This window comes from Electrona antarctica, assembly GCF_951216825.1.
Source record: "Electrona antarctica genome assembly, chromosome: 3".
Taxonomy (NCBI): Eukaryota; Metazoa; Chordata; class Actinopteri; order Myctophiformes; family Myctophidae; genus Electrona; species Electrona antarctica.
In genome coordinates this window covers 59,394,211-59,406,403 of record NC_136808.1, presented here as the reverse complement: position 1 = coordinate 59,406,403, position 12,193 = coordinate 59,394,211, and the positions used below count along the sequence as shown (strand labels likewise).

The window sequence follows — 12,193 nt, the reverse complement described above, 5'->3', positions numbered from 1 at the left end:
TCATCTTTACGTGTGATAACATTGTCACCCACTCTAACCAAGAAGCCATTTGCCTTGCTGAGATTACTAATAGAGCCAAAGAGAATGGATTCAGTTTTTCCCAGGTGTAAAGATAGTTTGTTATCAGCGAGCCAGGTGCAGATTCTACCGAGTTCAGAGCTGAGGGCATTTTCAACCTGCAGTTTGTCCCTGTCCGAGACCAGCAGTGCTGAGTCATCTGCGAACAGGCTGCAGTCACAGGCTGAAGTCATGTCGTTTACATATATTAGGAACAGTAGAGGCCCTAGTATGCTTCCTTGTGGAACGCCACAGCTCACTGGGAGGGGGGGGGACAGTGTTCCGTTCACTTCCACCATCTGTTCTCTCCCCTCCAGGTAGGATTGCATCCAGCTCACTGATGTGCTATCGAAACCAATTGCTTTTAGCTTGTTAACCAGTATGGAGTGGTTCACGGTGTCAAAAGCCTTTTGGAGGTCCAGCATGACCATGCCGCAGTATTTGCCAGCGTCCACCTCTTGTTTGATGTGGTCGCTCAAATAGAGGAGGCATGTGTCAGTGGAGTGGGATGTTCTGAAGCCAGATTGGAACTCGTACAATAATTTATTAGTGGCAAGATACTTTTCAACCTGTTCATAGACTATTTTTTCCATCACTTTCGAGATGGAACTAAGAATAGAAATAGGGCGGTAGTTGCCGGGGTCTAATTTACTCCCTTTCTTGTGCAAGGGGGTTACTTTGGCCAGTTTGAAATCTTGGGGGACCTGTCCCTGTTTGATGGAGAGGTTTACTATGTGGGTGATGATTGGAGCTATAGAGATGGCTGAGTCTCTGAGAAATTTGGAGGGAATGTTGTCATGTCCTGTGGCCTTGTGGGGTTGGAGGGCACTCAGTTTCTTAATTACCTCATCAGTTGTTACCATAACTAGTTTAAAATCGTCTTTACAAACACCTAGGTTTTTGTAGAAGGTTGTAATGTGCTCTACACCAAAGAGCCCAGAGTGGGAGGGCAGTTTGTTAACCAGAGTTGTTGATATGTTTGTAAAGAAGATATTCAAGTAGTTGGCCACATCAAGGTTGTCAGTGATGAGAGTGTTGTCAGATTTGATGTTTATGTTCGAAAATCTGGTTTTTAGTTTCTGACCATAGCTTAGTTGATTGTTTAGTAGCTTCCAGAGCTCATGAGGATTGTTTTTGTTTTCCTCAGCTTTATCATTAATGAAGTTACTTTTAGCTGATTTGGTCATGGCAGTTACACTGTTTCGTAGTTTGATTCGTTGTGTATTTAGGTTGTTCAAACGAGCTTGGCGAACACTGTCGAAGCGCTTGGCTAGCTTTGACTTGCATTTTAGAACTTCAGAGCATTTTTTGTCTCTGGCTTTCATTGCAGCCAGTATGTCCGAATTCATCCATGGTTCCGAGCGGGTTTTGCCCCTGGTGGTTCTCAAAGGAGCCATGTTGTTCAGTACTGATATAAATTTGGTTTTGAAGCCAAGCCAAGCTTCTTCGACATGTGTGCTTTTAAGCTCATCGGACCAATCCAGACTCTCCAATACTTGGTTAAAGACCTCACTAGAGTAGGTTTTGAGGTCCCTTGATATGACTGTTTTGTGGCAGCCGGTCTTAAGTTTTTGTATTTTGCGGGTACAGAATATCATAAAATGATCACTAAGCCCACATACAATAACCCCTTTCTTGGAGATTCTGGATTTGTCCGAGGACAGAATGAGATCAATGACAGTTTGAGTAGAATCACACACTCTAGTGGGTTGGGTAATTAGCTGACTGACACTATGTAGATCACAGAACTTACTGAATGACTTAAACACAGGTGCTTCCTTTCGTTGCATGTCTGTATTGTAGTCGCCAATCAGGATTTTCTCTACACATTCCTCCTCAGCTAAGCACCCCTCAAGTATATCATAGAACCCATGTTGGTCAGGCGGTCTGTAGACGGTGCCCACTAATACTGATTTAGCTTTTTTGAAAATTAATTCAACCCACACAGTTTCAATTTCATCATGCTGTAAGTCAGTACGAGTAACATATTCAGTGTCTTTGTGAATATACATACACACGCCACCACCATGCCTGTTTCTGTCGTTTCTGATCAAAGAATAGTTCTCTATTTCAACTTCTGGGTCTTTGGTTGACTCATCAAGTTTGGTTTCAGAGAAGCTAATGATGTTCGCCTTACCGCATTGAAACATATGCCTGATTTCAGCCATTTTGGGTCCGATGCTGTTGACGTTCAGGTGAAAGATATGAAGTCCGTTGGCTCTGACTATGGTGCTTATTTCCTCCATGGCGAAATAGGGGAGCGGAGGGCCATTGTTGATGTCTGTAGAAGCCGCGGGGTGCCGTGGGGGGAGGGTGGGGGGTGCGTGGGGGTCGTCGTGGGGTGGCGGGAGTGGGGGATGGGGTCCCTCGTCCAGGTTTGTTGAGGGCGCTGGTGGGGCCGATTGAGCCATGGTGTCGACCGGAGAAACAGCAGAAATAGCAGGTAAAGTATCACGGTGTCCGTCTCCAGCCGCTTTGTCCCCCTTGGTTGGATGTGGAGACTCTTCACGCCTGTAGATGGTGGTGTTGTCCGTGTCTTTTGCCTCGACTGCCGCCGATGTAGGATTATTCCGCCTGCTGTTGTCTGGGACGCGCTCGGCTCTTGCGAATGTAGTATTCTCAGCCGGGACATCAGCGTGTATATCCAGCATGGGTGTGCAGGTTGGCTGGTGGTGAGGAATGATGCTAGCGGTGTTGTTGTTGTTGGTCGTCGCCTGGCTGGTCGGCATTGGTGTTGTTGAGTCGATGGGGATTCCTTTGTTCTCTCCGGTTTCTTGTTCACTCCGGAGTAGTCTTGTCATTTGTCGTGTGTTCACGGGACCAGGGTTACTTTCAATGTCGCCAGACAGTAACAAAATAATGAGACAGAAAGATCTCTTCCCTTTGTTAAGCTGGAGCTTGTCTCTTCGGGCCAACAAGGACTGAATAGCCCATATTCCGTGTCCAGGACGCTTTCCATTGTTCACGTTGCTTTCGTCACTGACCAGGTAAAAGTCGCTGTGAGAATCCGGTTGAAAATCCTCTTTTGCGGTTTTGTTTTTCTCCATTTCACCTCGATGTAATCCCCTTGGTATATTAAGATAGGAATCCGTACACCATAGGAGGAGAAAGAGAAAATGTGGAAAAAACCGTGACTTTGAGTCAGAAGACGCGCACGAGCGAGAGAAAACACGTCTTGCCATGGTGAGAGCGGAAGTCTATGGCATTTTTAATAGTTTTAATAATTTGTTTAGAGAACTTATGATGTAAATCAGACACTCCCAGACACTCCCTGCTGTTGTCCAGCAGGGGGAGTGGTTTCACCAGGCTAGCTCTCCATCCCACCTACCCATAACGCATGTGCGCTGACATCACTCATGCATGTCCAGTCCATGTATTAGCATATCTGCCGATTTGTGCCGACGTTGGGCGTGTCCTGTCCATATATGGACATATCTGCATGCCCGTCTCTGTGAGAACACCTATTTTTCCTCTGACGCTCATTATTAGATCTCCAGTCGAGGCATCCACCCTGCAGTCTACTGACAAACTGATTAGATCTCCAGTCGAGGCATCCACCCTGCAGTGTTCTGACAAACTGATTAGATCTCCAGTCGAGGCCTCCACCCTGCAGTGTTCTGCCAAACTGATTAGATCTCCAGTCGAGGCATCCACCCTGCAGTGTTCTGACAAACTGATTAGATCTCCAGTCGAGGCATCCACCCTGCAGTGTTCTGACAAACTGATTAGATCTCCAGTCGAGGCATCCACCCTGCAGTGTTCTGACAAACTGATTAGATCTCCAGTCGAGGCATCCACCCTGCAGTCTACTGACAAACTGATTAGATCTCCAGTTGAGGCATCCACCCTGCAGTGTTCTGACAAACTGATTAGATCTCCAGTCGAGGCATCCACCCTGCAGTGTTCTGTATTAGATCTCCAGTCGAGGCATCCACCCTGCAGTGTTCTGCCAAACTGCCAATATTTTCTTCCATCCGCAATAAACCGTATTTAGGGCATACCGGTCTTTGACACAAACGATGACTGCAAGGTCCTAAGCAGACCATCCTGGATTGTTATTATCGGAGAACAGAACAAAAACATGTTTGAGCCAAAAGGGATCCCCCGTGTCCTGCGGGACCTGGCATGTCTACTTCTAGGGGGTCTGCCTCTGGCCGTGTTTAACCTGGGTAAGATCCAACCATACCAGAGGGGCTTTTTCTGCGACGATGACAGCATCAGGTACCCTTTCCACGACAGCACAATCACCTCCACGGTGCTTTACACACTGTCCTTAATCCTGCCGATTGCCTGTATGATCTTTGGGGAGTGCCTTCACCTGAAACGCATCAAATCCAAGTCCTCTTTCAGATTCAGCAACTATGTCGCTTTTGTTTACAAAGGTGTTGGTACTTTCGTCTTTGGCGCTGCGATGAGCCAGTCACTGACTGACACAGCCAAGTATTCCATTGGTCGTCTCAGGCCGCATTTCCTGGATGTGTGCAAACCGGACTGGAACCTTATCGACTGTACGGCGGGGAGGTACGTCGAAGACTACACTTGTTCTGGAAACGCCAGACTGGTCCATGCGGGCAGGTTATCCTTTTACTCTGGTCACTCCTCTTTCTCCATGTACAGCATGCTGTTCTTGGCTCTGTACCTTCAGGCCAGACTGCAGTATGGCTGGGCCAGGCTCCTTCGACCTACTATTCAGTTTGTCCTGATTGCTGTGTCAGTGTACACGGGACTCTCCAGGGTGTCCGATCATAAACATCACCCGACCGATGTGGCCATCGGACTGCTACAGGGTGCTCTCATGGCCATTCTGGTGGTATGTTTTCTATCAGACTTTTTCAAAAACCCACGTGGAACCACAGATGGAGGTCGACATCCCCGACACAACCCTTCTGGAGGCCCCCGCAAATAATAACTAGCCTCTGTCATATATTTTTATATACTTTGAATGGACACACTCAAAGTGGCTATAGCGTATCTGATGTAAATGTTCTTCATATTCTTTCTTTTATTTATTTGAGCATTCAGTGATTTGGAAAACCACCCAGTCCGCCCCGGTAAAAAATTTTGCACATGCACACGCTCTACAGTGGGGGGAAGTGCAACAGCATGTGCACCAAGGCCCGCCCCCACACATGATTGGAGGAAGGCCCCTCTCATCCTGATTGGATGAAGGCTTTGCCACCCACCACCAAAACTGAAACTAGGGTTTTTTGACCCCAGGGGCTCACTGGGGACAGGGAGGAACTCCTTATATGGTCAGCACACTCTATAGTAGGGAGGATTATCCAAATAAAAAGAAAAAATAAGTGATATTTGAATGAAGCGAAATCACTGAATATACCTTTAAGATTTGTTTTTGACTTTTCTGCCTTTATTGATAGTATCGAGTTCAGACTGACAGGAAAGAGGGAGAGAGAGAGAGAAGGGGAGAGACATGCAGCAAAGGTCGTCATGAACGGGACTCAAACACGCAGCGCGCTGTCAGGCCAGAGCCTACATGTGGCATGCGCCTGGACCGCTAGGCCAGCGGGTGCCCCTTCATAGTCTTTCTTTAAAATCCACATAAGCTATTTGAATGTCTGTAAAAGAAAAAAAAGTGGAAGAGGAATAAGTTAACATTGTTGCAAAAATGATTTAAATGTGTGCATAGGTACAGACTTACCAACCCTTCATCATGAGGTGAAGTATATATATGTGACCAGATTTGACTGAGAGCCTGCCATCGCGCAAATTACAGCTTTTCACCAGAGGAGAAAACTTTTCTTTTTTTCTCCTTTTTTTTCAAAATGAGTTAATAGCACAGGCTCTTCACATACTAGAGCATGTCTGAAATAAGTGTCAGAGCTGAAATCTGTAAATATGAAATAAATGCTTAAACATGTAGCTAGGTGTAATGTTAGAGACCACAGAAGTGAACCTTTCAAGCCTGTTTTCTCAACTCGCTGTTTTCTGCAAGACATTACTCTATAAGCCATATCTCCAAAATGGGTGGGTCAAACTGAACAACCAATATGTACATTTGAAGCTATGATTCCCTGCTTTCATATGGAAAAAACGAAAATTCAAAAAAATCCAATGGCAGTCCCTCAGTCAAATTTAGTCACATATGGTCCAAATATGTACTGTAAGTGTCCTAATCAACCCCTCATGAAGTGGTCCAAATATGTACTGTAAAGGCTTATTCATAGTTTGGATTATCGGTGGTGAGGTGACCACCGCTCCGGCGGTGAGGTGACCACCGCTCCGGCGGTGAGGTGACCACCGCTCTGGTGGTGAGGTGACCAGACTATGAAAGAGCCTTAAGTGTCCTAATCAACCCTTCAAGTCCTCACCTGTCCTGAAGTGCTTGACAAGTATGCAGGGGTTAAAGGTCATCCTGTACCTGCTGAGCCAGTCTAAAGACTTTATTTCCCACTAAAGAGTTGAACCACTTCTGGGAAGGAAACCTTCTTTGTCCTTTTCCTTTTCCTGGAGTCGGCAACTCCACATGAATTGCTGATCAAGACCATTTTAAGTTAATTGCACTGCTATGACTTAACGGATTAGTTGTAATTTTATATGTCGATTGGGTCCAGTGTTAATGATGCATTTGCGTTATGCATTGATATCAAACTATGGAGAATGGTGCTGCTCAATAATCCCTGGAAAGATGTAATGAGAGTGACAAATATGCTCACTTGCCCAGTCCATATATGGGCATATTTGCCGATTTGTGCTGACATTGGGCATGTCCTGCCCAAATATGGGCATATATGCGTGACCGCCTCCATGAGAGACTATTTAATGCAACGATAATGATTGGATATTGGCATTTGGTGTATAAGATGCTTTGCCAATGTACTAAGATATCTTTAATAAGAGAGAGCAGAAAGAATATACAGTAAGGGAAACGAGAAGAGGGGACAAGTATGGCAAACATGTTTGAGGCGAAAGCCCTCCACTTTATTCTGCTGGACCTGGCATGTCTTGTTCTAGGGGGTCTGCCTCTGGCCGTGTTCAGCCTGGGTCAGATCCAGCCCTACCAGAGGGGCTTCTTCTGCGACGACGACAGCATCAGGTACCCTTTCCGCGACAGCACAATCACCACCTCGGTGCTTACCGTGGTGGGCTTGGCCCTGCCTATTGCCTGCATGATCTTTGGGGAGTGCCTTTGGGTTTACCTGAAACGCATCAAACCCAAGTCCTGTTTGGGCAGCTGCTATGTCGCCCGTCTTTACAGAACTGTTGGTACTTTCGTCTTTGGTGCTGCCATGAGCCAGTCACTGACTGACATATCCAAGTATTCCATTGGTCGTCTCAGACCGCATTTCCTGGATGTATGCAAACCGGATTGGAACCTTATCGACTGTACGGCGGGGAGGTATGTCGAAGACTACACTTGTTCTGGAAACGCCAGACTGGTCCATGAGGGCAGGTTATCCTTTTACTCTGGTCACTCCTCTTTCTCCATGTACAGCATGCTGTTCTTGGCTCTGTACCTTCAGGCCAGACTGCAGTATGGCTGGGCCAGGCTCCTTCGACCTACTATTCAGTTTGTCCTGATTGCTGTGTCAGTGTACACGGGACTCTCCAGGGTGTCCGACCATAAACATCACCCGACCGATGTGGCCATCGGATTTCTACAGGGTGCTCTCATGGCCATTCTGGTGGTATGTTTTGTATCAGACTTCTTTGAAAAGCGTGTGGAACCACAGAAGGAGGTCGACGACATCCCCGATACAACCCTTCATAGTATTGTCTGACGGAAATGATGTCTATCGGGACAAGTGTTAAAGCTGGGGCTGGATCCGTTTAAGACGTAAATAATGTTTAGGGGGAGACATGAAGTCTGCCTCACTACAAGGTCAAACAACAGTTCTCACAGATACACTGGGTGTTCTGGGGCAAACGGGAGAAAACAATTCTTTATCTACATGCTGGCTAGGGGAGAAGTGAGAACCAAAATCAGTGGGACAGCGTGACCTGAGGCACATGAAAAATACATGACATGGGGCATATGATTAAGTCATAGGGAACATGTAATACGACATCCACAAACAATTAATCTACAAACAAGTCCAAAAATACCCATCAGTGATGACACCATGGTACTCCATATATAGAGTTTCATCAATATGTTTGGAGATCCGCTCATCCGACCGACTTCCCACTTGGTTCATCACTCCTCAGGGATACTTTGGCCGAGTTTGAAGTCAGATCTGTCCCATCCATATATGGCTATGCCGATATTGTGCCTTCAATAATATTCTGTGCGTAACGAGACGACACTGGAATTTCCCTCCCATCCACTTGCGTGGAGCTGCTCACCCCTTCTTCCGGGTTGGAGAAGTGGTGGGCTCTGAACCATTTTGGGCCTAAAACATCATCAGAATTGCATTCATGAACGCGTGGCGGTATGTCGCGCGTTCATGTTTTATGCCCCAGACAGTTCAGCTGGTGATGCAGTACCTATGATCGGCCAGCATGTCCATTTGGCTTCAATGCTTCCTCTCGGTGGCCGGGGGGCGTGATCTGATCATGACGCACAACAGTTTTAATGCACACAGTCATGAACCCATTGTCTGGTGTGGTGTGGGTTACATAAAAACATAGTAAAACATAAAAAGAGAAATCACACCTGTGTGAAGTGAGGGGTGCTCTTATCATCATTCATCGCCATAGATCATCTCATTCCGGCCAATCACAATTTGCGGCCTCACTTTTGTTTTTCAATGTTTGTGTTTACACAACGTTTGTGTAAACACAAAACTGGCCATTCATTGTCAATGGGATTCAATGTTTGTGTTTGCACAAACACTCAAAACTGGCCATTAATTATCAATGGCATTCAATGTTTGTGTTAGGACAATGTTTGTGTTTACACAAACCCTCAAAGCTGGACAGCTTGTGCCCCTCAAAAACAGGGTGCCACTTTCTGCCATGGAAAGTGTGCTGTAAATAGCAGCATCTCACTAGTCTCTATACTCGGTAGACCTGATTCAAGCAGGCGGGCGATGCAAACCAGGGTCCCCTTACCGCACCTCTATACCTCCAGGGTGAATGAACGTGCGGAATTAGCTGTGTATATTGAACTTTCTTTTTTTTTAGAGAGAGAGATTACTCCAAGAGACAACACTACAGCACACTGAGACACAAACAAAATTGATGTAATGAAAAAATATAATAAAATGGTACGATCATTAATGAGAATCCCTGCTAGCTCATAGCCCAGATCCCACTGGGCCCGATGAGCGGGGGACACTGTAGCCCAGATCCCACTGGGCCCGATGAGGGGGGGACACTGTAGCCCAGATCCCACTGGGCCCGATGAGGGGGAGACACTGTAGCCCAGATCCCACTGGGCCCGATGAGCGGGAGACACTGTAGCCCAGATCCCACTGGGCCCGATGAGGGGGACACACTGTAGCCCAGATCCCACTGGGCCCGATGAGGGGGGGGACACTGTAGCCCAGATCCCACTGGGCCCGATGAGGGGGGGACACTGTAGCCCAGATCCCACTGGGCCCGATGAGCGGGAGACACTGTAGCCCAGATCCCACTGGGCCCGATGAGGGGGACACACTGTAGCCCAGATCCCACTGGGCCCGATGAGGGGGGGACACTGTAGAGAGAAGCCTACATGATGAGGGGGGGACACTGCAGAGAGAAGCCTACATGATGAGGGGGGGACACTGCAGAGAGAAGCCTACATGATGAGGGGGGGACACTGCAGAGAGAAGCCTACATGATGAGGGGGGGACACTGCAGAGAGAAGCCTACATGATGAGGGGGGGACACTGCAGAGAGAAGCCTACATGATGAGGGGGGGACACTGCAGAGAGAAGCCTACATGATGAGGGGGGACACTGCAGAGAGAAGCCTACATGATGAGGGGGGACACTGCAGAGAGAAGCCTACATGATGAGGGGGGGACACTGCAGAGAGAAGCCTACATGATGGGGGGACACTGCAGAGAGAAGCCTACATGATGCTGGGCCCGATGAGGGGGGGACACTGCAGAGAGAAGCCTACATGATGCTGGGCCTGATGAGGGGGGGACACTGCAGAGAGAAGCCTACATGATGAGGGGGGGACACTGCAGAGAGAAGCCTACATGATGAGGGGGGGACACTGCAGAGAGAAGCCTACATGATGAGGGGGGACACTGCAGAGAGAAGCCTACATGATGAGGGGGGGACACTGCAGAGAGAAGCCTACATGATGAGGGGGGACACTGCAGAGAGAAGCCTACATGATGAGGGGGGGACACTGCAGAGAGAAGCCTACATGATGAGGGGGGACACTGCAGAGAGAAGCCTACATGATGAGGGGGGGACACTGCAGAGAGAAGCCTACATGATGAGGGGGGGACACTGCAGAGAGAAGCCTACATGATGAGGGGGGGACACTGCAGAGAGAAGCCTACATGATGAGGGGGGACACTGCAGAGAGAAGCCTACATGATGAGGGGGGACACTGCAGAGAGAAGCCTACATGATGAGGGGGGGACACTGCAGAGAGAAGCCTACATGATGGGGGGACACTGCAGAGAGAAGCCTACATGATGAGGGGGGGACACTGCAGAGAGAAGCCTACATGATGAGGGGGGGACACTGCAGAGAGAAGCCTACATGATGAGGGGGGGACACTGCAGAGAGAAGCCTACATGATGAGGGGGGGACACTGCAGAGAGAAGCCTACATGATGCTGGGCCTGATGAGGGGGGGACACTGCAGAGAGAAGCCTACATGATGCTGGGCCTGATGAGGGGGGGACACTGCTATGAGCTTGTAGATCTGCTATTTTTCAATAGCTAAAGCATAACATAATGCTAACACCAAAAGGGGTTCCCGCCCAGAATGGGTTAAGGGCCTTTCGAAAGCGATATAACATGCCTATAGTTAATTTTCAATGAGACCTGCGTTTTTGCGCAGAGCACTGAGGAGCAGTCGTGGTGCGACAACGCAAACGTATTTACGTGAGCGCGGTCCCGTGAATTTGTTGCGTGCGTGCTCGTTTCGTGCGCACGCCCGCGACTCACCAGACCTGGATACTGTTTCGCTTTTTTTATTTACGCTTGAGTTGTCGCGCCCCTCTTTGGAAGACCTGTAGCAGAGACCTCTCGTTGATCCAGGCAACAACGTGTGCGTTCCTCGCTTTCTGTTTGAAAGGCCCTTTGGTGCCATCACCATGAAAATAAGATGATATGTAGCCTATGTGCACAACGTGTCATGAATCATAACCATAATGGCACAAGTCAGCATGTACTGTATTTGCAAACCTAATAAAATAATAATAATCTGTGTGTGTGTGTGTCCTGCAGAGCCCATGCTGAGTGCTCTGCTGAGGAGGATGCCCAGTCTGGAGTCGGCAGAGATTCACCAGCTCGTCAACTGTCCCGAGTCGTTCACCCCAGACATGCGCTGTCTGATGGGCGAGACGCCAGGCATCCATGGCTACTACGTCCTGGCTGGGATGAACTCCTCTGGCCTGGCCTTCGCCGGTGGAGCTGGAAAGTGAGAATGAATGGGCTTCTTGGTTCTCTCTGGCTTTCGCTTTGTTTTTGTTTGTCTTTGTGTTATGACAAACCAAGCAACCCTCCTATCTTTTTGAGTGGTGCAAACACTCCTATAGACAGGTGTGTGTGTGTGTGTGTGTGTGTGTGTGTGTGTGTGTGTGTGTGTGTGTGTGTGTGTGTGTGTGTGTGTGTGTGTGTGTGTGTGTGTGTGTGTGTGTGTGTGTGTGTGTGTGTGTGTGTGTGTGTGTGTGTGTGTGTGTGTGTGTGTTCAAACCTGTTTCCAGTCAGAATCCAGAGAAGACACTGTGGCAACATTTAATCTTTTATTTGTCACAGGTACCTGGCAGAGTGGATGACCTTTGGTTACCCCACGGCCAACGTGTGGCCGCTGGACATCAAGCGCTTCGGGAACCTGCAGAGCAGTCGCACCTTCCTCAGACACCGCGTCATGGAGGTCATGCGTGAGTGACCGCGCGCTTCCTTTGTCTTCTGCTGTCATTTTGCAAGACCTCCGTGCGGGTGCAGTCATTAGTCCTACAACTACAACCTATGTCAAACCCTCACCCTAAACCTAACCTCCCACGGGGCAGCACACCTAAACCTAATCTTAACCCATGTCTAACCAATGACTAGTCTAAACTA

At 48.2% G+C, this 12,193-nt stretch overlaps 2 protein-coding genes and 1 pseudogene across 3 annotated transcripts in view; all 3 read left to right on the top strand.

Moving 5' to 3' along the window:
- The window catches only part of pdpr (pyruvate dehydrogenase phosphatase regulatory subunit), a 38,969-nt gene that overhangs the window by 9,644 nt on the left and 17,132 nt on the right, over positions 1-12,193 (top strand). Inside the window, exons 9-10 of the mRNA XM_079496170.1 lie at positions 11,357-11,549; positions 11,888-12,012. Of these exons, the coding sequence (XP_079352296.1) occupies positions 11,357-11,549; positions 11,888-12,012 (318 nt within the window). The remainder of the gene's footprint in view (positions 1-11,356; positions 11,550-11,887; positions 12,013-12,193) is intronic.
- On the top strand, positions 4,139-4,970 carry LOC306920595 (phospholipid phosphatase 1-like; annotated as a pseudogene). Its single transcript has one exon. The product of its transcript is annotated as a phospholipid phosphatase 1-like (transcript).
- LOC306920594 (phospholipid phosphatase 1-like) lies at positions 6,972-7,796 on the top strand (the record flags this gene model as incomplete). The annotated part of the gene is made up of 1 exon (XM_079497406.1): positions 6,972-7,796. One exon carries the CDS (start codon positions 6,972-6,974, stop codon positions 7,794-7,796), a length of 825 nt encoding a protein of 274 aa, XP_079353532.1.